Consider the following 26,774-nt stretch of genomic DNA (forward strand, 5'->3'; position numbering starts at 1 on the left):
AATATTTGACAAGATACAGCATCCGTTTATGATAAAAACTGTAAATACAATGGGTATAGAAGGAAAATACCTCAAGATAATAAAGGCCATATATGACAAACCCACAGCAAATATCATTCTCAATGGAGAAAAGCTGAAAGCTATTTGTCTAAGAACAGAAGCCAGACAAGGATGCCCACTGTCACCACTCTTATTTAACATTGTATTGGAAGTCCTAGCCACAGGAACCGGGCAAGAAAAAGAAATAAAATGATCTACATTGGAAAAGAAGAAGTGAAACTGTCACTCTTTGCAGATGACATTATTTTATATCGAGAAAACTCTAAAGATTCCACTAAAAAACTTTTAGAAACAATAAAGGAATACAGTCAAGTTGCAGGGTACAAAATCAACATACAAAAATCGGTTGCATTTCTATACACTAACAATGAAGTAACAGAAAGAGAAATTAAGAATACAATCCCATTTACAATTGCAACAAAAAGAATAAAATACCTAGGAATAACCTTAACCAAAGAGCTGAAAGATCTGTACACCAAAAACTATAAAATATTGTTGAAAGAAATTGAAGAAGACACAAAGAAATGGAAAGATATTCCATGTTCTTGGGTTGGAAGAATCAACATCTTTAAAATGTCCATACTTCCTAAAGCAACCTATAGATTGAATGCAATCCCTATCAAAGTTCCCACAACACTTTTCACAGAAGTAGAACAAATAATCCTAAAATTTATGTGGAACAACAAAAGACCCTGAATAGCTAAAGGAATCTGGAGGAAAAAGAACAAAGCTGGAGGTATCACACTCCTGGATTTCAAATTATAGTACAAAACCATAATAACCAAAATAGAATGGTACCTGCACAAAAACAGAAACACAGATCAATGGAACAGAATTGAGAGCCCAGAAATAAACCCACACATTTATGGACAGCTCATATTCGACAAGGGAGCCTAGAGCATACGATGGAGAAGGGAGAGTCTCTTCAATAAATCGTGTTGGGAAAACTGGACAGCCACATGCAAAAGAATGAAAGTAGACCATTCCCTTACACCAGGCACAAAAATCAACTCAAAATGGATTAAAGACTTGAATGTAAGACCCGAAACCATGAACCTTCTAGAAGAAAACATAGGCAGTACACTCCTTGACATCAGTCTTAGCAGCATATTTTCAAGTCCCATGTCTGACTGGGCAAGGGAAACAAAAGAAAAAATGAACAAGTGGGACTACAGCAAGCTAAAAACCTTCTGCACAGCAAAGGAAACCATCAAAAAAAATGAGAAGACAACCTAACAATTGGGAGAAGATATTTCCAAACCATACATCAGATAAGGGGTTAATTTCCAAAATATACAAAGAACTCATACAGCTCAACAACAAAAAAACCAACAATCCAGTTATAAAATGGGCAAAAGATCTGAACAGTGATTTCTCCAAAGAAGATACACGGTTAGCCAACAGGCAGATGAAAAGATGCTCAACATCATTAGCTATCAGGGAAATGCAAATCAAAACTACAATGAGGTATCACCTCACTCTGGCCAGAATGGCTATAATTAACAAGACAGGAAATGACAAATGTTGTAGAGGATGTGGAGAGAAGGGAACCCTGGTACACTGCTGGTGGGAGTGCAAACTGGTGCAACCACTATGGAAAGAAATTTGGAGTATCCTCAGAAAACTAAGAATAGATCTACCATATGATCCAGCTATCCCACTGCTGGGTATATATACAAAGAACTTGCAAATGCAAAAGCATAAAGATACATGCACCCTTATATTCATTGCAGCATTATACACAATAACCAAGATTTGGAAGCAACCCTGGTGCCCATCAAGGGACGAATGGATAAAGTAGATGTGGTATATATACACAATGGGATACTACTCAGCCATCAGAAATGATGAAATTCGGCCATTTGAGACAACATGGATGGTCCTTGAGGGTATTATGCTGAGTGAAATTAGTCAGAGGGAGAAAGTCAAATACCATATGATCTCACTCATAAGTAGAAGATAAAAACGACAAAAAAAACCCCACATAGCATTGGAGATTGGACTGGTGGTTACCATTGGGGTAGGGGGAGGGCGGAGGGCAAAAGGAGTGATTAGGCTCACATGTGAGGGGATGCACTATAATTAGTGTTTGGGTGGTGAACATGATGTAATGTATACAGAATTTGAAATATGATGTACATCCGAAAAAAATAAAAATTAAAAAATAATCATGAAAAAAATTTTTAAAAAAATGACAAACAAACACATAACAATGGAGGTTGGATTGGTGGTTACCACAGTGGAAATGGGGCGGGGAGGGCAAAAGAGGTGATTAGGCTCGCATGTGAGGGGATGGACTATAATTAGTTTCGGGGTGTGAACATGATTTAATCTACCCAGAATTCAAAATATAATACAATGCACATCTGAAAGCTATATAATGTTATAATCTAATGTTACTGCAATTAAAAACATTTAAACAAATTAAAAAATTGATGTTTTCTTAGTTTTTCTGGTAGATACTTTGATTAGATTAAAGAAATTCCCTGCTATTAGAAGTTTACATTTTTTAATATCATAATTGGGAGTTAAGTATTATATGATGCTTTTTCTGCAACTGTTGAGATGATATGGATTTTTTTTGGTAAAAAACCACTTACAGTAAGAACTGATATTCATACTTTTTCTTTGTTAGCCACCCTTGAGTTCCAGGATCAAATCCAACTTGGCCATGTTGTATCATCACTGGCGCATTTGATTTTCTACTATTTTGTACAGATTTTTTGTGTTGAAGTTCTTAGGTGAGACAGGCACGCAGTCTTCTTTTCTTGTCCTGTTTTTATCTGATTTGAATCAAGTTGATGCTGCCCTCATAGAGTGTACTGGGAATTATGCATTCTGTTTCAATTCTCTGGATTGATTTTATGTGACACTTCAGTGTCTCTTGACTTCCCCTCTGTAGTCACAACCTCTAAGATAGCTGCCAATGGTCCATACCTCCTAGTAGTCATGACCCTCTATAGTGCCCTCTCCTTGGTGTGGGTTGGATCAGGTGCTTAAAATGAACAGAATATGTCAGGAGAGATGAGAGGCCATGTCTGATATTAGGTTATAAAAAGATTATGGCTTCCATCTTGAGCATCCTCTTTCACCCACTCGCTCTGAGAGAAGCCAGCTGCCATGTTGTGAGCTGCCCTACAGAGAGGATCAGGTGGAGGGAAAAGCGAGGGAGCCCTCTGGCCAACAACCAGTGAGGGACTGAGTCCATGAGCATGTGAGGAACTGAATCCTGCTAATAAGCACATAAGTGGGCTTGAAGGTGGATCCTCCTCCAATCATCAATTTGAATGGAACTGTAACCCAGTTGGACAGCAGAATTGTAACCCCATGAGAGAATTTGAGCCAGAGGTACACATCTGAGCCACGTCTAGATTACTAGCCCAAGAAACTGTGACATAAAAAAATGTTTGTTGTTTTAAGTGGTTACATTTTTGGATAATTTAGAATATACCATTAATAATTAATTTATCTATGCCGGTCTCAGCCACTTGTTTGCTTTAAGCCATCACTGCAGGAACCACTTTTGCATGGATTTCAACTGAATCTGTGTAAGTGCAACCTGACAGTGCCTCCCAACATACCAAACCATCTGTAATAAAAAAGTCTTGGAAAGCTAACGCTCCATGGAAAGAATATTTGACCAATAAGAGAGGGAAACCAGTGGATATGTTCTTCCCTCTTCTTTCCCTTGGATGTATAGACTGAGATGTAGTGGCCATTTGACCTCTCAGAAAATGGTATCTCTTTTTTTGCCTTAGAAAGATTAGCCCTGAGGTAACATAGGTTGCCAATCATCTTTTTTCTTTGCTTGAGGAAGATTAGCCCTGAGCTGACATCTGTGCCAATCTTCCTCCACTTTATATGTGGGTCGCTGCCTCAGCATAGGTGACAAGCAGTGTAGGTCCATACCCAGGATTTGAACACAGGAACCCGGGCTGCTAAAGTGGAGTGCACTGAACTCAACCACTACACCATGGGGCTGGCCCCAGAAGGTCTCTGTTGATCAAAGAGTTGATTGCTTTTGATATCAAATGTTGGCCAGGTTAGCAAGGAACGTTCATATAGGTTCTCCTTCCTCCATGCTTCGTTCCCATTTTCCTTCACTCTTGCTTATCTGGGATCATATTCCCTAATAAAATAGTGGTACAAAAGCCCGTGTCTCAGGCTTTCTTTCTTCACAAGCCCTTACTTTGAGAATGGTCCACTGGGGAGTAGTGACAACTGACGTCTCCAGAGACTCCCAAATCAAAGTGGTGATACGTTTTTTTAATGTTGGAAGCTGTTTTGTTTTTCCCCTCTTTGGAGCAAGCAACCCCATTAAACAAATTGGCTTCCCTCAATGGTGTTTGCATTTATTTTGCCATGACGTGGTTGCCTGCTTTATGTGATCAGTCAGATCCTTTTCAGTCATTGTTCTCATTATTTGACCATTTCACAAATTATCTCTCTGGTTAGTAGTTTACTAACTAGTTACTGCCTTAGGAGATGTTTGCTGTCTGGCTTGCTATTGTTTCATATTTGGGATTTTCAGGTTACTCCTTGATGTCTTCTTTCTCTCATTAACCTTCATATATTTTATTAATTGAATCAGTCTTTCCTTTATTTAAGAAACATTTACTGAGCATCTCTGATATACCTGGCGATGTGCTGGGCCAGGGATTCAGAATCAATAAGACAAACTTCCTGCTTTCAAGGAGAAAATCCACATGATGTGTGGCACATCTGCATCAGCGATTATCACCTGCATGTTACCATGGCTTGGAAAAAAAGTTTTAAATTTTGTTATACTTTTGTTTTTTATGGTTGATTCTTTCCCCCTACCTTCAGATTTTCTGCTGGCCCTGGCATCTGTATTTTTTAAAGCTCACCATGCATATGGATTGTGTTGAGCATCTGGGACTGAAAGTCACTACACGTTCCTATTTAGGAACTGTGGGAGTGCAGAAGTGGGATGTTTCCCACCACCTACTTCCTGAGGCAGTGGTGGAGTGTTGTTGGAGGAGATGACACCCTGCCTGACTCCTGAAGGATGTCTGGGAATCCACCAGATAGAAAATGCATTGGGCCCTTTCCAGGCAGAAGAATAGCCTGTGCAAACACAAGGAGACACACACATGTCTCATTAGGAGAGCCTGGGGAGTTGCAAATCATACCATTTGCTCAAAACATGGTGTACACATGGGGAAGTGGCCAAGACAAGACTGAAAAAGTCAGTCATGGCTAGATGAACAAGACTCCTGCATCCCTACCGTGAAGTGTTTGGATTTCATCCTGGGGTGATGGGAGTGGTAGGAAGGATTTGAGCAATGGAGGACTGTTATAAGATCTGTGTTCACCAGGCTCTACCTGGTGGCTGAATAGAGGATTCCCTGGAGGATACCAGCCGAGGGTCAGGCCAAACATGTTAGGAGATTACTGCAACAGTTAGAAGAGATTGCCAAGGCTTTGCCCCCTTTTGCAATGTACCTCATGACACTCATCTTTTCCGTCACTTATACTTTGTGCTTCATTAATTCCTTCCCATGTGGTCTTCTGAAATTTGCCTTCCATTCTCTGATTTCTCTTTCACTCATCACTTGGTTCATCACCATTATTATCAGCTTTCCTGGAAACCCAAACGGTTCTGATTGTGATACGTCAGAAATACTGCAATATCCCCTCTCTGCTGACAGGACGAGATCTGTGAATACACAATTTACTACTGAGTAGAAGGATGTGTATGTTAGTTTTTGTAGTCACAGCTAGCTCTGTAGCATTTTTGCAACCACACTGGAAGTGTGCTGGGAGATGTGGAAGGAAGCACTTATCCCATGTGAGGTTGACACAACCTACCAAGTTATTTCAGGAGGTATCTTGGAATTCAAGCAAGCATGCCACTGCCACAATTTAGAATCATAAGATTTACTCTATGCCTTGGATTCATGGTTTAATTGCTTTGGAAAGACTCTTCCCCACCCTGACCTTCTGTTCCACACATATAAAGTGGGAATTAAAATAATCCAAACACTGCCTATCTCACTGGGTTGTCCTGAGGATCAATTAAGAGAGATGTGAAAGAACGTTATAAACTGTGCAGTGCAGAAGAGATGTTAGTGGTTAGTTTATTAGGAAGGAGACACTCTGGGGAGGAGTAGAATGTGAGCACCCATGAGAAAAACTTCCTCATGTTATAAAGTCTACCAAAGTGCTTCTACATTGGGGCAAGGAGTTTTCTGCATGGTGTGATGTCTGTGGGTCAGAAAGGATATTCCCTTGTGTCACACCAGCCCTCCTCAATGGGCTTGCTAGGGGGCCTCATCTTGTCTCTGTGTTGGGGCAGAACACTGGTCACTACCTTCTCAGAAGGCCTGGGCTCTAGAGCTAGTCCCCCCACTACTTCTGTGTGGCCTTTGGCAAGGCTGAGCCTGGTTAAAGTTAAGACCTTGGGCTCTGAAGCTGGATGGTCTAAATTTGAATCCTAGCTCTGCTAGGGATTTGTGATGAGACCTTGAACGGACACTTAAACTTTCTGTTCCTCAGTTTGCTCACCTGTAAAGTAAAGATCATAACAATATCTATCTCATAGGATTGTTGGGTAGACTGAATCAGTTCGTGCCGGCCAAATAGTCAGAACAATAAATATTAGCTGTTATTGTCTGAGCTTAGGACTTTCCCTTTGTGTGCATGTGTGTGTGTGTGTGTGTGTGTGTGTGTGTGTGTGTGTGTGGTGTGCCCCTTTCTCTGCATTCCCAGTTGAGAATCCAGTCTAGAATTTAGAGCTAAGAGCCTAAATGAGCTGTTATCTTCTCCCAGGTCTAACCTATTTCATCTTTGCTCTCTATCTTGACCTCAAGACACTTGGTTTCTGACGGGATTGGAGGTCCTGGGGGAACCTGAAGGACAGGAAGGAGAATAAAGGAGGAGGAGGGAGGGTTTAGAAAATCCTCGAGGGACACAGAGGTTGAGGTAGCAAGGCAGTGAAAAGGCTGTCTGAATGTTATAAGGTCCTCCACAGTCTATTCTGGTCAATTTTCCTCGAAGACAGAGGAGGAAATGAGCCCTGGCATTGCCTTGGTCACATACTTCCAATGTATCAAGTCCTGTTGATTCTGTTGTCTTCATATCTTTCAAAAGAGGAGCAAGTTTAAGAAAGAAGTGTCAACCATGCCCAATACTGTTAATTCATTGCATGTATCCCAATTTATAACTCAATATTTATTTGTGTGGTTTTTTTGTTTAGTATCTCTCTCCCCAGTGCCTCTGTGAGGTCAAGGATCCTGACTCTTTTATATTTGGGCTTGGTCTACAGCCTGAACACAGCAGGCATACAACCCAATCAACATACAATGACACTGGGGAGAGGTGACCCCTCTTCCAATGCCAGAGAGAATATCCACAGACCTGTCACTTTCCTCACCACTCCCCCACCAACTACAAGGCTCAGCCACCAAAACTTAGATTCCACCTGACTACCCTGAATTGACAAGATCTAGATCTACCCAACTGAGAAGAATGGGGATTTGAGAACTGAGTTGCAGGCACCTAGTCTTGCTTTTATTTTTTGCACTCTCCAGATTGTGGCCTATGAAAATTGAATCAAATGTGCAAATCCTTCCAGAGCAACTTTGCCTCCCATACCATGAGCAATTCTTCTGGCCAGTGGAAGTCAGGACAGGCTTCCCAGAAGAGGAGCCAATTGGGCTAACAATATAACAGGATGAGTATATCAGACTGATGGTGCTCCTTATATCACTGAGTGCTGACAACCTGTCCACATGTGGTGATGTCTGAGCCTAATGTGTCCATGAACGTTATTTGAAACTCAACTTTGACCAGTTGCTAAGGAGAGCAAGACAGCAGATAAGCCATTTACTCTTGATGAGGATACTGTGTTTCTCATAACTGTATACTTTAACTTGGCTGTACTTTAAGTATCTGTTTATTTGTCTCTTTCTTCAACCTGAATAATTTCTGGGTCTTAGTCATGTTTTTAACCTAAGCTTTTATAACAGAGCTTTGAAAGTACATGATGAGCCCATTAGTACACAAACGAGTGGATGAGAGATACGGAGAATGTGGAGTGTCCTTCCAACACACAGTGTCTTCCTTCACACATTCAGCACAACTGTTAGAATGGGAGTGACTTCATGTTAGGTGTTCCCTTCAATGGAATGAAGGGGCAGAAAGATTATGCCTTCTATTGTTTCCCCTTGCAAAACAAGGTCATTTTCATGGGTTAGGACATGGTGCTGGCTAGATTTCAGTCCCAAGTAATGACTAGCCTATCACCCTTGGAATAGGTCAAAACCAGCTGGAGAGGTCTTGAGGTGACTGGCGTGGGCAGATGATCTTATTAGGCATAGTAACAAAATCATCATAGCTGAGTATGTGCTTTGGAGGAAGATGAAATCACATTAGTTTCCACTGGGGTTTTGTTTCCAAGAAGAATAAAAAAGGCTTTGTGTTTAGTGGAGAGAATTAAGATGTCAACATTTATCAGATGACACTCTAACCTTTCTTTGTTTGAATGTGTTTTGTGTCCCTCTCTTGTTGGGAGCATAGAGGGGAGACCCTACCCGACAATAACGTTAGTGTCACCATGACTTGTGTCTGCCTTTGTTCTTGCTGAGATGAAGTAGGATCCTTTGTTCTGGTAGACCCATAGGGGAGCTGCTTTGGGGGTAGACATGGAGACAGAAATCAGAAATTTTCCAAATTTGCTGTTTGATCCTTGGGTGTCACTCATTCCTATGGTAGCACTTATGAGGGAATGGCAAATGTTGAGTAAGGTGTTTCAGTGAGGCAGCAGACTTTTCAGTCTCCATACCTATTAGTTTATTTATACTATGTTGTTGTGATCAATAGCTGTTGGGAAGCCATTTGCCATCAGTGAACCTCAATTTCTACATCTGTAAGCTAGCGAAGGTAGCATGACCCTACTTACCAGTGCCCAGGGAAGGCATCTAAAGAGGGAAGAAACATCTTGGAATTCCTGAGACTTTCTTAGTTTTCCTGGGGATCATCTTCCAGCTTGCCATGTCTGTCCTTTGTTGGTATTCTAGCTTGGAGCCAATCCTCTCCTAAATTACCATTCTGTAGGGCTCCATTATCTCAGTGATTCCAGAGGTAACCCATGTTCTGAGCATAGTTATTTTTCTCTTTCCCTCCATTGGGAGGCTGCTCTTGTGGAAGGGGACCTATTGGCTTCTGGCCCACAACCTGCATGATACATACACATAACATTCATTCATTTGGCCTTGAGTCAATACACGGATGAATACACAGATATATTAATGATTTACACTTTCCAGTGGCAGCTGTGGATCTTAACAGATGCCTCCTGGAGAAAACCTTGTCCCAAAGGTGACAAGGTGTGACAGTATAAATTTCAGGCTGCTGACAAGCTCCTAAATAAGTAAAAGGAGGTGAGTGAGATAGTTGGGACTTATTGTATTTTACCAGTGAGATGTCTACCTACTCAGGCAAGTTTTGGGAAGCCCTGGGGACTTTCAGGTTAGAGAGATGGAAACAGTTGGTGATGGGTGAGTATCATCTTCTGCAGAAGGGCTGAAATTGAGGAAGGATAAAGAGAGAAGGAAGTGCACAAATACAGTTTAAATGTCTTCTGTTTCTGTGGTTTTAAGAAACATTGAGAGTTTTTCTTTGACATGATCCATGGTTTCTCAGGCCAAATAGACACAGAACATTGGTCAGAGTGCTGATAATGGGTGGTGTAATTTTCAGATGCTCAGCCCTCAGATCTCTCCCATCAGGTATGTAGTTGGGGGCGGGGGGCTAACAGGTGACAGAGATTGAGATTCTAGAACTCATCTTATGAACTCCTTACCACCCATTAGAAAATCCTCCCCCTGTCCAAAAGCAGGAAGCAATCTTCTCTGACTCCTTTGCCCCTAATAAAAAACTCTCATCATCTACTCTAGTCCTGGGTGCTGTGTACTGCCTGTAGTGATGCCTGTCATATTATTGGTGGCTAGGGTGGTTTGGGTCCACTTGGCCATCCAGGCTGCTGTTCTCCTCTTTGCTCCATTCATTCACACTCATTGTTCTTGGATATTGATCTGTCCAGAGAAAGGGGGCTATTATATGATCAAGAATCTATCTAACTTGCTGTCTAAGCCACAGGAAAAGGGCACACAGGTAGCTCAGTATTCCCATGTCTACCAACTCAACTACACCAACTTTTCTGGATGTCCCCTCTGCATAAAGCACTCTGCTAGGGACTAGGGACACAATGGTGACTAATACCCAGACTGTGCCCTTGAGCACCTCTCAATACGATAGGAGAACTTGGTATAGAAACCATCAATGGTGCTAGAGGGTAGAGAAGGCAATAATAGAATTTTGTATGGAAGATAGAAGCTGCCCAGAGGGGGAAGTGGTTAAATATGTTCAAGCAGGTTGGTGAGGAAAGACACTAACAGAGGGGGTCCTGATGAGCTGGGTTTTGAAGGATGAGAAGGAGCCTTCTAGGGGCACAGGGGAATTTCTAGGCAGAAAAAACTGCATGGGTAAAGATCTGTAGTCCTAGCTTTTTTGTAGGATTTCAAGTGTTTTGGAATGCATGCACCCATGGAGTCAAGGGCAGGTTAGAGATTAAAGGCTGGTGGGTTTACTTGAGTTTCTGTAACCTTTGGGCTTACTGATAACACTGATTGAGCTGTTTATTTACCACAGAATATGAACTCAAGGGAGGTCATCTGGGCAATGTCCATGATCCTTTGTCAACTATCATGGCAGAGAGAACACCTGCACATGGAGCACAAGTGGTCGTTCTATTGGATTCAGCCCTAGCCCCACCCACTTTCCCAGCACACAAATCTTCCAGTCTCACAGAATCTCCTCTGGGCTGGAAGGGAAGCTCTGTACACTGAGGCCTGCAAACAGTAACACAGACTGTTGAAAGTAGAACTCAGAGGAGAGAATCTCAGAAGGAAAGTGGCCATGGACCTGATCCCAAGCCTTTCCATGGAAACGTGGGTTCTCCTAGCTACCAGTCTAGTGCTCCTCTATCTGTGAGTAACTGTCCAGGCTCATGTCCTCTTAACCTTGGACTTGGGGTGCTAATCAGGCACCCCTTTCCATTATCTGTTTTGAAGACTAAAAGTGTTAATAAAGGGGAAATTCCTTAGGCATTTGATGCTACAAACACTTGAAGGGTTATTATTGATCTTATGTAGATCCCTTGAAATAGTAAACTTCCCTTCCAACTGTCAATGTCTATGGCCTTGAGGCTTAGTGATATTATTTTCTCCTGGGCATGATCTTCCTATTGACTACCAGTTTGGACCTAGACTAGTCAACCAGAATTCAGCAGAGACAGATTATAAAGCAACTAACCCCTTTGCAGTGGGGTCCTCATCTCCATCCCAAGGTCTGGGGCTCCCAGAGGCAGGAGGAAGTGGCTTGGGTTTTTGTGTCATTTACTTCACCTTCCAATGTCTGTCTTTGCTCCAAGAAACTTGTAGGACTTGTCCCTGTGTTACTCAGGTGGCTCCTGTTACCCACCCTTCCCACCACCTGGTATCATTTACACAAGGCACCTTGAACACCTAGACTTTTCAGGTGGGCTGGAGATTGCTCTACTCTGTCCTCAGACTCAGGTGTTCCGTATTTTCTGTGACTCTTCTATAGGAATCTTCTCCTAAGACTCATTTACCCCATCCTGCAATATACAGAACTATTTACCCCTAAATGGGGAATGTCTGGAGCAGAGGAGACTTGGAAGAAATCTTGAATTGTATTCTTTTCTTTCACCTTTTCTTTCCATTCTCTGGGAAGGTTATCATCAGTATAGAGATTTCTTTTCCCCTGATATGAAATCTGCTAGTAGCCTGTAAAGGCATGAGCCCCAAAAACCAATTTGTTTTTTTAAATATTTTTAACTTTAAGTTACAGTACAGGAGGATGAATCAAAACCATCCAGTGGAGGAATTCCTTTCAATGGTGGGATTCCTGGCATCATGGATCAGGTTGGGAGAGGAGATAATTTTGACATGTGGGTAAGGAAGCCCCCTCTGTATCACATTTAATCTGTGTCTCAATTTTCTTTTCAGAGGAGGAAATCAGGAACACAGGAAATTTAAATCCTGGTTTTAATTCTTTGAAATAAATGTTAGGAATTCCCGGTACATTGGCAATGTATTTTCTGACTGATGACATTTTAAAATTAATTGATGTGTTTTAATTTTGTTCTACATAATACCAGATTTTTTACTTGATAAAACTATTTCTAGCATGTACTTTTTTTTTCTTTTAGGAAGATTAGCCCTGAGCTAACTACTGCCAGTCCTCCACTTTTTTTCTGAGGAAGACTGGCCCTGAGCTAACATTCGTGCCCATCTTCCTCTACTTTTTGTTTTTTTTTATGTGGGACGCCTACCACAGCATGGTGTGCCAAGCGGTGCCATGTTGCACCCGGGATCTGAAACGGCGAACCCTGGGCTGCTGAGAAGCAGAATGTGTGCACTTAACCGCTGCACCACTGGGCCAGCCCCCTAGCATGTATTTTCTAAAGAAGGCTGTTGGCTCATGATTTGTGACAATAAACATGCATAAATAAACTCACCCTTGTAAAATAATGTCAGGAACTTGAATCTAGGGTACAAAAGTATACTTCTGTGATATAGTTTGTATTGTATATATGTTTGCTGAGGATGATTCACCCTGAGGTAACATCTGTGCCAATATTCCTCTATTTTTTAGTATGTGGGCTGGCAGCACAGCTTCTAACTGAGCAGTGTATGTCAGCACCTGGGAACTGAATCCAGGCCACTGAAGTGGAGTGCACTGAACTTACCCACTGGATCACCAGGGCTGGTCCAAGATTGTATATATATTTTAAATATCCCTGCACAGCAGATTCTGTTAATTTCTCAATGCAAGTGCATAAATGAGACTGTAGGCCAGTGATGATATGAGAGGCATCCAGTAGAAGTCAGGATGAAGTGGAGGAATATTCCTCATCCCTTAGAGCAGTGATACTCCTTGGTCCTGGTCCCACAGGAGGTCCCTCACAGCACAGCAGGATTAGCATCTCATCAGCTTGAAGCCTGGACACAAGGATGCCATCTAAATCACTCTACGTGTGGTCGGTCTGGCAGTGGGACTGTCATTAGAAACTATCACCGCCAGGCAAACAACCTTGTAGCCCTAGGACACTGAGGCAGCCAGGAGTCAGTTGCTGTGGAGTAGACAATGTGCTCCTTATGCCAACATAAGGTAAACATAATACAAATGATTGGCCTTGTTGTTAGTCTCTTCACATGTATCAAAAACAGCATTACTCTGCAAAAAGAGGAAAGCTGGAGGGAAAGCAGGGAATTCACCTAGCCCACCTTCTGCCTTGAGATGGAACCTTGTGAGTTTAGACACTAGAAGAGATCTTTCCTTGGGGACCTGTGTTGTTCACACTTTCACTCAATTGCTTGGACTTACCTGAGAGTTTACATAACACATTGAAAGTTCAGAAGCAGAAATTGGTTTAATTGATTTGATGTGGGTATGATGGCAAAGGAACGAACTGAGTGGGGCTAACTGAGGCCAGTCTTGTTTCTGGTAGTCAGCGCACATGCTTCCATCAGCTGTTCTGGAGGAAGGAGCCAAATGCCTGGGTGGGCCTGGCCAAGGTTCTTCTGCTGGGTCCTTCAAACACACATCCTTTCATGCAATTTTGGGGGTTCATATCACTACATATTATAATATTTGCTGGATTTGAACTAAATATCTGTATCCTTCCTGTACTAATTTAAAGGCTGACCTTCAAAGAAAAGACGTCTTAATTCAACTCTCTGGAACATTTTATGGTTACTCATTTTATGTTGCTCAATGCATCTTCTGCTATCAACAGGAAGCTACCTAAAGTATGGAAGACTCCCTATTGTTAGGCTAAAAGCACTTGTAGGGCATGTTGAACCATTTATACATACCATACTTTTCAGCCGTACTTTCCTAATTTACCTCTGTGGAGTTAGCTTATAGACCTAACTACATCATGGTAAAGATGGCTTTTGGCAGCCTCTTCCCTCAGCTTCTCTCCTTCCTCCACTCTGCCATCTCTCAGTAACCCTGTAGTGGGAAGACTTGCAGAGATCTAGAACCGCTAGTTGTGGGATTCCACACATGACACATGAAAGATGAATTATAGGCAGGCCTGCTGTCGGAAACACCAGCCTTAATGAAGTTGGGATATTTGATGCACAGAGGCAGTAAACTAACTGTTTTGTTACTGACCATCTTGAAAAAAATGAGTGTGCCTGGCATTTTGCTCAGGAAGTAAGTGTGGCAGGTTGGAGGTCCAGATGCTATGGGGGGAAGAATGGTATGGAAATGGATTCTTCAATCATCAGATCCTTTATACAGTATCATTCAGGAAGCATATGGGTCAATCATCCTTATCTTTAGCTCAAGACAACCAAATTGCCTGACAGAAGAGACTTGGGAGTTGCTGAAAGACACTCACATTTCTACTGGGCCAATGGAAGCCTTGAATATAGTTTTAATTCTATAGAAGTAAGAACACTGTGGCTGCCTCAAGGCCTTCCTGTGAAGACAGATTTAAGAACTAGATTCTAAGTCAGGATCAGGGCAGAGAGGGAAAGAAAAGCATAAAAGTCATCAAGCAAAGTGTAAGAACAATGTCACAGTAGGCTCTCAGTAACTCTATTCTATTGAGTGGACCCAGTTATGCAAAATCTATCATCAGAGAAGAAAAACATTTTTTCCCCTTTCTAAATAGAATGAGAATCTCCAAATCATGGAATAGTCAACATACTAAATAGACACGAGTGAATTCTCTGGAAGAATTCCAGCCTGAAAACCTCTCAGGAGCACTCAAATTTGGAAATATTTATCAAGTATTCACTCTAGGATTGGGACCATGGAGATTTGAGCTCTTTTAGCTACTCATCATTACTTTCTGTGGGTCTCACAGTGGAGGTGGGAAAGGAGAGGATGAGTGAATGTAATTACTGCTGTTGGAGTTACTGTTATTGTTTATGACCTAGACCTCTTTCTCTGTTGACTGTTCCGGTTCTGAGTCAGTGACTGGCCAGTTGCAGCACCTAATCCATAATCCCTGTGACCTGGCTTTCTCTTTCACTTTATAGGTATGGGACCTATTCACATGGACATTTTAAGAAACTGGGAATTCCTGGGCCAACACCTCTGCCATTTTTTGGAACTGTTCTGGGCTACATTAAGGTGAGAATTGTTTGAGCTCCCTCTTTTGCTTCTTATGGTTTTAAATTCCATCTTAGTTCCATATTACAAATGCCCCTGCTCTGGAGGAAGTTCTGCGGTTTCACACTTTGCAGATGGCATCATAAGCCTCACCCAGCACATCTCCAGGTTTAACCCAGGACTCTATTCTCAGCTGTTACGAACCCCAGGGTTCAACTCTGTTGGACGGCCCAGCTCTCCAGCTGATTCTGCACACGACTTGGTGCTCCAACTTGTGAGCATTCTGAAGAGGCTTTTCTTTCTGTCAGGTGCAGATTCCCAGGAAGGCACAATCATACTGAGTATTAGGACTAAAGAATAAAGGATGAGCCCAGTAGTAGTTCATTAAGCTGTGCACAGCAAAGTTAGATTTTGTTTGTAACATAAGCTCTGGGTACCCTTTTCTTTATTTCCTTCTCTTGGGTAGCTATTAAACTTCAGTTAATTAGGCAGCCCCAGTATTTACCATTGGGTAATTTACATATGCTTGAATTCACTGAAGAACTGCTAAACCCCTGAAGTTATTTCCATGGCTGTAACTAATCCTCTGCTACCCATGATATCTTTTGGGATTTGAGAGATGGAACAAGAGCTTTCTGTTTTACTTCTCTTCCTTCAAAGGAGGCTCCCTATAGGTCAGTCTGAGCAGGGAGTGGGTATAACTGAGAAAAGATGATGGTTGTCTATTGGCTTCAGATATTTAATCACTAATCAAGTTGTATTTCTTTTCTTTTCAACAAATATGGACTTATACAAAATTACTGGAAAGGAGATGATTTGACAATTTTTTAAAAAAATTAATATAACTGAGTGGAATGTACTAGATGACAAATGGACTGTGAGTTCTCACAGAGCCTTTGTGGTTAATCCAACTCTGATGCCTGAGCCAGGTTGTGGCCACTGGATGGAAGGTTATGCATTTTTGTCCAAATGAAGGAGGTAGAGCCTTGTGTGCAGGCTCCTCACTTCCTCAGATTTCCTTTCTTGCAGATGTGACGCTTGTTTCTCAGATCCCAGCTCTCCTAACTGAGGTCTTCAGTGTCTCGTTACCACCTAAGAACTTTCATACTTTTTCCCCCTCTGAAAAAGCAATAATTTACTTTTTGCCTTTCCCAGATAAGCTCCTTAATAGATGCATTCCAAGATCCACATTTCTGTAAACTTCTTCGCATAGTTAAATCATCACAACTGAAGGTGACAGAGGATTTTTTAAAGTTATATGTGAAAACACAGAGCAAATATTTTAATTTACTCTGTCCTATATAGAGTGGTGACATCTCCCTTCTTTTCCATGTTGAGCTGGAAAACTGGAAGTTAATTCCACTTTGTCATTTATCCATTCACTCACTTTTTCACTCAATACACGTGCGTTAGACTTATTAAATCTGCTAGACCAAAGAGGTCACTAGTGTCTTAAACTTCTTAATTCTGTTAGAATTCTAGAGAGAGAACTCATGAGATAAAAGAAAAAGATTCTTAACTAGGAGTTCAAAGAGTGTGCAGGCCATTCTAACTTTCCCTCTGCTTCAGTTTTCTCCTGTGCCCATGGAGGTAATAATTCAAAGAGTTATTTGATTTCAGAGACAACACATGCACAAGCAAAATCACTTCAGAAAGACAAGGAGTTACTTAGTATTCATAGGCATGGGTAAATCATTTAGTATCTACAATACTCGGAGAAAATTCTAGAATCACTTTAGATTCTCCATTCAAATATCTCCTCTATTTTCTGTCCTTTCCTCTAAGACCTCTTTGAATAAAATCTCCCTCTATCAGTGAAAGATAGTAAGCTTGATTTCATGGGATTCAAGTCATTTTTGTCCCAGTTATAAGTAGAGTTTATTACATTTAGATTAATAATCTAATTTTGTTTCTCCTTGCAGGGTGTTTTGGCTTTTGACAAGAAATGTTTTAAGAAATATGGAAAAATGTGGGGGTGAGTATTCTGGAAACTTCCATTAGCTAGACTTGTTATGATGAAGCTTCCTGGAGTGGAAGGCAATCTCAGTCGAGAGCCTTTTTTAGAGATTTTAGAAATAGGGGAATGAAACCATTCAGAATTCTACTGTCACTTTTTGAGCATTCCAAATCTTTTTCCATTTGTAGACACATTTTTCCACATTTGTGTCAGTATGCCTACAATTTTCATCTAATATTATGTCATATGTATTTATTACATTTTTGATATAACTTCAATATTATAATTTTTCATGAATGAGTTGGTGGATTCTTCTTAATAAATCTTTTTTTAGTAACAAAATGGCAATAAATACATATTTATTAATAGCTACTTTAAGTAGCTATTTAGTCAATGAACTATTGGACAATAGACCATTGGTCAATGGACTAAATGCTCCAATCAAATGCCTTAGTGTGGTCAGTTGGATAAAAACAGAAGACTCATGTATATGCTGCATACCAGAGACACATTTCAGACCTAAAGACACTCACAAACTGAAAGTGAAAGGATGGAAAAAGATATTCCATGCAAATGGAAAAGACAAGAAAGCGAGGGTAGCAATACTTATATCAGACAAAATAGACTTTAAAACAAAAACTGTAACAAGAGACATTTATGGGCACTACATAATAGTAAAGGGAACAATCCAACAAGAAAATATAACCCTGTAAATATCTATGCACCCAACATAGGAACACCTAAATATATAAAGCAATTATTAACAGACATAAAAAGGGAAATAGTAACAGAATACAGTAGGGGACTTTAACACTCCACTTACACCAATGGATAGATCCTCCAAACGGAAGATCAATAAGGAAACACTGGCCTTAAAGGACACATTAGACCAGATGGACTTAGTAGATATACATAGAACATTCCATCCAAAAACCACAGAATACACACTCTTCAAATTCACATGGAACATTGTCAAGGATTGATCACATATTAGGCCACAAAACTAGTCTCAATAAATTTAAGAAGATTGAAATAATACCATACATCTTTTCTGACCACAAAGATATGAAACTAGAAATCAACTACAGGAAGAAAATCAGAAAAGCCACAAACGTGTGGACATTAAATAAAATGGTACTGAACAACGATTGGGTCAATGAAGAAATCAAAGGAGAACTCAAAAAATTCCTGGAGAAAAATGAAAATGAAAATACTACATGCCAAAATCTGTGGGATACAGCAAAAGCAGTTCTACGAGGGAAATTTATAGAAATTCAGGTTTACCTCAACAAAGAAGAAAAATCCTAAACAGACAATCTAAAAACGCATCTAAAGGTACTGGAAAAAGAACAACAAACAAAGACAAAAATCATCAGAAGGAAGGAGGTAATAAAAATCAGAGCAGAAATAAACCCAATAGAGACTAAAAAACAATAGAAAACATTAAGGAAATCAAGAGCTGATTCTTTGAAAAGACAAACAAAATTGACAAACCCTTAGCTAGACTCACCAAGAGAAAAAGAGAGAAGGCTCAAGTAAATAAAATCAGAAGTGAACGAGGAGAGATTACAATGAATACCTCAGAAATACAAAAGATAATAAGAGAATACTATGAAAATCTATATGCCCACAAATTGTATAATCTAGAAGAAATGGATAAATTCTTAGAAAGATACAACCTTCCAAAACTGGACCAAGAAGAAGTAGAGAATTTGAATAGACCAATCATCAGTAAGGAGATTGAAATAGCAATCAAAACCTCCCAAAAAATAAAAGTCCAGGATCAGATGGCTTCCATGGTGAATTGTACCAAACATTCAAAGAAGACTTAATGCCTATCCTTCTCACACTCTTTCAAAAAATTGAAGAGGAGGGGAGGCTTCCTAACTCATTCTACGAAGCCAACATTGTCCTGATACCAAAACCACACAAGGACAACACAAAAAAAGAAAATCACAGACCAATATCACTGATGAACATCCATGCAAAAAACCTCAACAAAATACTAGCAAATCAAATACAACAATACATTAGAAAGATCATACAGCATGATCAAGTGGGTTTTATTCCAGGGATGCAGGGATGGTTCAACATCCGCGAATCTAACAACATGATACACCACCTTAACAAAATGAAGAATAAAAATCACATGATCATCTCAATAAATGCAGAGAAAGCGTTGAGAAGATACAACATCATTTATGATAAAAACTCTAAATACAATGGGTATAGAAGGAAAGTACCTCAACATAATAAATGACATATATGACAAACCCACAGCAAATATCACTCTCAATGGAGAAAAACTGAAAGCTATCCCTCTAAGAACAGGAACCAGATGAGGATGTGCACTGTCACCACTCTTATTTAACATTGTATTGGAAGCCCTAGCCAGAGCAATCAGGCAAGAAAAAGAAATGAAAGGGATCCATATTGGAAGAGAAGTGAAACTGTCACTCTTTGCAGGCAACGTGATTTTATATATAGAAAACCCTAAAGAAGCCACTGAAAAACTTTTAGAAACAATAAACGAATACAGTCAAGTCATGGGATACAAAATCAACATACACAAATCGGTAGCATTTCTATACACTAACAACTAAGTAGCAGAAAGAGAAATTAAGAATACAATCCCATTTACAATTGCAACAAAAAGAATAAAATACCTAGGAATACACTTAACCAAAGAGGTGAAAGATCTGTACACCAAAAACTATAAAGCATTGTCGAAAGAAATCGAAGAAGACACCAAGAGATGGAAAGATATTTCAGGCTCTTGGGTTGGAAGAATTAACATCGTTAAAATGTCCATACTTCCTAAAGCAATCTGTAGATTCAACGCAATCCCTATCAAAGTTCCCACAACATTTTTCACAGAAATAGAACAAAGAATCCTAAAATTTATATGGAACAAAAGGCACAAAATAACCAAAGCAATCCTGAGAAAAAAGAACAAAGCTGGAGGTATCACACTCCCTGATTTTAAAATATACTAGAAAGCCATGGTAACCAAAACATCATGGTACTGGCACAGGAACAGACACACAGATCACTGGAACAGAATCAAGAGCCCAGAAGTAGACACACACATTTATGGATAGCTCATATTCGACAAGGGAGCCAAGAGCATACAATGGAGAAGGGAGAGTCTCTTCAATAAATCTTGTTGGGAAAACTAGACAGTCAAATGCAAAAGAATAAAAGTAGACCATGACCTTACACCATGCACAAAAATCAACTCAAAATGGATTAAAAGCTTGAATGTAAGACCTGAACCCATGAAACTTCTAGAAGAAAACATAGGCAGTATGTTCTTTGACATCAGTCTTAGCAGTATATTTTCAAGTCCTATGTCTGACTGGGCAAGGGAAACCAAAGAAAAAATGAACAAATGGGACTACAGCAAACTAAAAATTTCTGCACAGCAAAGGAAACCATCAACAAAACGAAAAGACTATCTAACAATTTGGAGAAGGTATTTGCACACCATATATCAGATAAGGGGTTAATTTCCAAAATACACAAAGAGCTCATACAGCTCAACAACAAAAAATACCAACAAACCAATTAAGAAATGGGTAAAAGATCTGAACAGAGATTTCTCCAAAGAAGATATATGGATGGCCAACAGGCATATGAAAAGATGTTCAGCATCATTAGCTATCAAGGAAATGCAAATCAAAATTACAATGAGGTATCACCTCACTCCAGTCAGAATGGCTGTAATTAACAAGACAGGAAACAACAAATGTTGGAGAGGATGTGGAGAGAAGGGCACCCTGGTACACTGCTAGTGGGAGTGCAAACTGGTGCAGCCACTATGGAAAGCAGTATGGAGTATCCTCAGAAAATTAAGAATAGGTCTACCATATGATGCAGCTATCTCACTGCTGGGTATTTATCCAAAGAACTCGAAAATGCAAAGGCATAAAGATACATGCACTCCTACATTCATTGCAGCATTATTCACAATAGCCACGACTTGGAAGCAACCTAGATGCCCATCAAGGGACAAATGGATAAAGAAGACGTGGTGTTTATACACAATGGAATACTACTATGCCATCAGAAATGATGAAATCCAGCCATTTGTGACAACATGGATGGTCCTTGAGGGTATTATGCTGAGTGAAAATAGTCAGAGGGAGAAAGTCAAATACCGAATGATCTCACTCATAAATAGAAGACAAAAACAACGACAAACACGTAGCAATGGACATTGGATTGCTGGTGACCGTAGGGGAATGGGGGGAGGGCAAAAGGGGTGATTAGACTCGCATGTGAAGGGATGGACTATAATTAGTTTTTGGGTGGTGAACATGATGTAATTGACACAGAATACGATATATATTACCATGAACACCTGAAAGCTATATAATGTTATAATGCAATGGTACTGCAATTGAAAAAATAAAAATAAAAAAATAAAAAACCTTTTTTTCTTAGATAATTTACTTGCCTTCCTTTATTTGCTAACTTTACTTCTTTTTTATAATGAAATATTTTAAACATACTAAAAATTATGGAGAATGGTATAGGAAATAACCACGTACACACTATCTAAACTTAACAAATGTTCTAATGTTATTTAAAACCATGACCTCTAGGGTTATGGATTATGTGACATCAGGATGAAAGTCTGGACTTCCAGGTGTGGCTCCAGCTCTAGAATCTGTTTATTAAATTTTATCTGCTTTGTTTTCCCAACAGGTTTTATGATGGTCGACAGCCCGTGTTGGCTATCACAGATCCAGACATGATCAAAACAGTACTAGTGAAAGAATGTTATTCTGTCTTCACAAACCGGCGGGTAGGCTTCCAATCTTTTTCATTTTAAAATTTATTTATTAAATTTTTATTTAGAAGTAATTATGGAGTCACAGGAAGTTGCCAAAAAGGAAGTACAGGGTGGTGCCATGTCACATGCCCTTCATCCCGATTCTCCCAATGATAATAACTTGCATAACTGTAGTACAGTATCAAAGCAGGAAATTGACGTTGGTACTATCTGCAGACCTTATTCAGATTTCATCAGTTTTATGCATACTCATTTTTGCATTTCTGTATGTTGCTTTGTGGATATTTATCATGTATGTAGATTTGTGTAATGACCACCACACTCAAGATATACAACTGTTCCATCACCATAAAACTCCCTCTTACTATTCTTTTATAGTCATGATGTGTAGCTTGTCTTTTCCTCTTATCAAGGACAACAAAAAGCAGACATAACATTTTTCTATTTCGATGAGGTGGATTTATCAATTTTTTCATTTATGGGTTGTGCCTTTGATTTCAAGTCTGAAAATTCTTCACCTAGCACTAGGTCCCAAAGATTTTCTCATATTATTTTTTCTAAACATTATATAGTTTTATGTTTTACATTTAAGTCTAGGATCCATTTTATGTTAATTTTTATATCTGGTGTGACGTTTAGGTCAAGCTTCTTTTTTTAATAAAATTTTGCCTGTGAATGTCTAATTGCTTCAGCACCTTATTCGGAAAGGCTCTCTTTCATCCATTGACTAGCTTTTTCACCAATGTCAAAAATCAGTTGGGCCTATTTCTCATTCTCTATTCTGTTCATTGATCTCTGTATCTATCCCTCCACCAGTATCACACAATGTTGCTTACTGTAGCTATAGAGTAAGTCTTAACATCATGTAGAGTGATTCCACCCACTTTATTTTTTTTCAGAATTGTTTTAACTATAATACGTGTTTTGCCTTACCAGGCAAATTTAAAAGAAGCTTATCTATGTTTACAAAAAAATGCTGAGATTTTGATAAAGTCTATAGATCAATTTGGGAAAAATTTATATGTTTACTAGGTCAAGTCTTTCAATCCATAAACACAGTATGTCTCTCCATTTATTTACATTTCTTTGATTCCTTTCACCAACATTTGCTAGTTCTCAACATAGAGATCCTGTACATGTTTTGGTAAATTTACACCTGAAGAACTACATTTTCTTTGGAGTAATTGTATATGGTATTGTATTTTCAACGTATTTTCACATATTCATTGTTATTACATAGAGATGTGGTTGATTTTCGTGTTGATTTTGCAGCCTACAGCCTTGCTGAGCTTATTTATAATTCTAGAGGTTTTTAAAAAAAATATTCTTTTAGATTTTCTACATTGACAATTATGTCATATGAAAGTAGGGACACTTCTTTTTTCTCCCAATCTATATGCCTTTTATTTCTTTTTCTTGTCTTACTGTAACAGGTAGGATTTCCAATATGATGATGAGGAATGGTGGTGAGAGTGGGCATTTTTGCCTTGTTCCTAATCTTAGGGGGAAGCATTCATTTTTTCACCATCTCTAAATTTTTATTAAATTATTTTGGGCAAATAAAAAAATATATATATAATTAAGGTGTAAAATGTGATGTTTTGATATATGTATACATTGTGAAATGATTACCACAAATGAATTAACATATTCGTTATCTCCCATAGTTACTTTTTCTTGTGTGTGTGGTAAGAACACTTAAGATCTACTCTTAGCAAATTTCGAGTATACAATACGGCATTACTAACTATAGTCACCATGCTGTACATTAGGTCTTCAGAGCTTATTCATTTTATAACTGTAAGTTTGTAACTTTTGATCAATATCATTCATTCCTCTTCTCCCTAGACTTTGATAACCACCATTCAACTCTCTGTTACTATAATTTTGACCTTTTTAAAAAAAATTCCACATATGAATGAGATCATGTGATACTTGTCCTTCTGTGTCTGGCTTAATTCACTTACTGTGTTGTACTCCAGGTTCATCCATGTTGGCATAAATGGCAGGACTTCCTTCTTTTTAAAGGCTAAATAATATGCCGTTGTATATATATACACCACATTGTCTTTATTTATTCCTCTGTCCATTTACATTGAAAGTAATTACTGATAGAAAGAACTTATTAATGCTATTTTGTATATGCAGGTGTTCATAGATCCTTTGTTCTTTCTTCTGCACTTCTTCCTATCTTCCTTTGTGTTTTGATGGTTTTACATAGTGGTGTGCTTTGCAGAGCATCTTCAATTTCTATGCTGGCTGTTGGTTTCCTCAGCAGCAAAGGCTCCAGTCTCTTCTGCAAAGCAGGCCACAGATATTCATGATCACTCCAACTGCATGGCTGATACTGGCAGTCCTTGACATTCTTCTCTGTTGCTAGCTGTCTCAAGATGTTTCAGCTCTGTAGTCTCTGGATGTATTGAAATCAAAGCAAGTCATTTGTCCAGTGCCCTGAAATGCTGCAGAAACGGGTCACTTGCCCTGCCGTGCTATTCCCAGCAAGGGGAACTCTTTCAGTCTGGCGAGTTCCCTCTTAGCAATGAGCAGTGCTGGCCTGTGGGATTAAATGATGCAGGCAAAGAGAAATGATTCTCCCTACCTATTTGTGCAAGTATTCTCTCTCTCTCTCTCTCTTTTTTTGGCTCCATTGTGTTGCTGAAGCTTAAGTGGGCTCCTGATCACTTCTAGATCTATTTTCATTTGTGGATAGCTGTATAATTGCTGCTCTTTGTTGGGCGATAGATGCTTGAGCCTCCTACTCTGCCATCTTGGTGATGTCACTCTTGTCTTTCATCACAAGTGTGACGTTAGCTGTGATTTTTATAGATGTTCCTTATGAAGTTGATGAAATTTCCCTCTCTGCCTAGTTTTTATCATGAATGGGTGTTGGAGATATCCATTTTAAAACAAAATATAGTTTTGGAAGATGAAAGAAAATCTCAAGTAGGCTGGCTTTTTAGGCCAGTCCCAAGCTGAGAAATAGAATGATCTGTTTCTTTTCCTTTCTGTCCCTGGAGAAAAAAGTAATGGAAAGGGATTGCCATGTGATTGTATCTTTTCTTCAGAATATCAAATAGATTACTAAAGTTTTAACTACTATATTTTTAAAAAAAATCACTGTTTCAAGAAATCCCTTTGTCTGGGTTGCTTTTTGCTGTACATATATGTGAAGACAGAACTAGTCTGAGGCATCATAGAGTTTTCCAAGGCTATCTTTCACCAATCCCTTTCCACTCTGTGCAGCCCTGGAGGATGAACTAGGTCTTATTCCTGTCTATTCTCATGGAAGAACAGTTTCCCTATGTCGTGAGTCATTTGCATTTAAAATGAGTATAAAAGAACATAAAAGCTGGAAACCACATGAGATGGCTGGATGTCTCCTTCACCTTCACAGGAACGTAGGCTTTTGGGATAAATATTTGCTGAGCATCTAGCATAGGGTTGACTACTAAGTAGAAAGTCAAAATATTTGTTGAATATTTGATGCTAATTTAAGAAATTTTCATAATTGTTGAGACCTCCAAAATTTACATAGGGCAAAATGTCTTTTACTTTTGAGTCTAGTCTTTTGGTCCAATGGGACTTATGAAAAATGCCATCACTATAGCTGAGGATGAAAAATGGAAGAGAATACGAACATTACTGTCTCCAACCTTCACCAGTGGGAAGCTCAAGGAGGTAAGAAAGTAGAACTTTTAATTAGAAGCTTAAATAATTCATCTGGAGTCAGATAGATAATAAGACTTTAGTCTTTTTCCAAGGGGGTATTTTGCTGAATTTGACCTTCCTAAAAATGGCATTTTATTTTTATTTCCTAGAAGAGACATTATAACATTTATTATCCCATGTCACTTACTGCTACATGCTTGCGAAAGCCAGGTCCTTCAAGGACTTGAGTCTCCACACTGAAGTTTGGATGGTGGTGTATTTTGTTTCTAGATGTTCCCTATCATTGGCCAGTATGGAGATATGTTGGTGAGGAACCTGAGGAAGGAAGCAGAGAAAGGCAAACCCATCACCATGAAAGAGTAAGTAGGAGTGAGTCTGTTGGGATTCTGAGCTCTATCACGAGACCCTTCAGCAGCCAGCCACAGAGCCAAAATTCACACTGTTGAGTTATTCTAGTGACCAAACAGATATAGGTGTGTGGTGCCACAACTCCAATAGGCCACCCAAGGAGTCAATTGCCCAATAAGGCAGGGAAGCCAGGAGTGAACTGGTTTTCTCCTGTGTACATGAGCTAGGCTTCATTTATCTGCTTAATTGTTAGCTTGGATATTCTGGAAGACAAAATTACATAGTTTAGTAGAAGGAAACATGATTGTGAAAGTTTTAAGTTAACAGGGTATGGAATGGTGGGAGAGGAAGGCACTTGATACATATTGGCAGGCAGTGGGTGGAGTAGGAAAGTTACGATGTGGAACTTGGAACAACTTAAACCCCTTCATGATTTTTTCTGAGTATACCAGCAAAATACTAAGTATTAAATCTTCTCACCACTTCTCCTTCTTAAAGTCTCAAAGGGAGAAGGCCCTGTACAGGCTATGGGTGGGGAGATCATATCATTTATTGCCTAAGCTGGGATATTTTTTTTTAATTATGCAGGAACAACAAAGGTAAACTGAGACTGTCCTGGGGAAAACTGGGACATATGATCATCCCCCAAATCAATTTTGGAGTGATTTATTATCATTATTTTTTAACTAAGAATATCCTTAGTTTTTACATTTACAGAAATGAGTCTGTCCTCAGTGTAACCTGAGATTACTGGAGTTGAGGAAG

The 26,774-nt window shown here is 39.4% G+C and overlaps 1 protein-coding gene across 2 annotated transcripts in view; it reads left to right on the plus strand.

The window, feature by feature from the left end:
* The first annotated feature begins 10,772 nt into the window (after nt 1-10,772).
* LOC103564390 (cytochrome P450 3A12-like) overlaps nt 10,773-26,774 on the plus strand; it is a 33,167-nt gene continuing 17,165 nt past the window's right edge. For both annotated transcript variants that reach the window (XM_070567619.1, XM_008540101.2), the window contains exons 1-6: nt 10,773-11,072; nt 15,165-15,258; nt 17,160-17,212; nt 21,905-22,004; nt 25,557-25,670; nt 25,932-26,020. In XM_070567619.1, coding sequence (XP_070423720.1) covers nt 11,002-11,072; nt 15,165-15,258; nt 17,160-17,212; nt 21,905-22,004; nt 25,557-25,670; nt 25,932-26,020 — 521 coding nt within the window. In that variant the 5' untranslated portion in view covers nt 10,773-11,001. The remainder of the gene's footprint in view (nt 11,073-15,164; nt 15,259-17,159; nt 17,213-21,904; nt 22,005-25,556; nt 25,671-25,931; nt 26,021-26,774) is intronic.

Source organism: Equus przewalskii, chromosome 12 (genome assembly GCF_037783145.1).
Source record: "Equus przewalskii isolate Varuska chromosome 12, EquPr2, whole genome shotgun sequence".
Classification (NCBI taxonomy): Eukaryota; Metazoa; Chordata; class Mammalia; order Perissodactyla; family Equidae; genus Equus; species Equus przewalskii.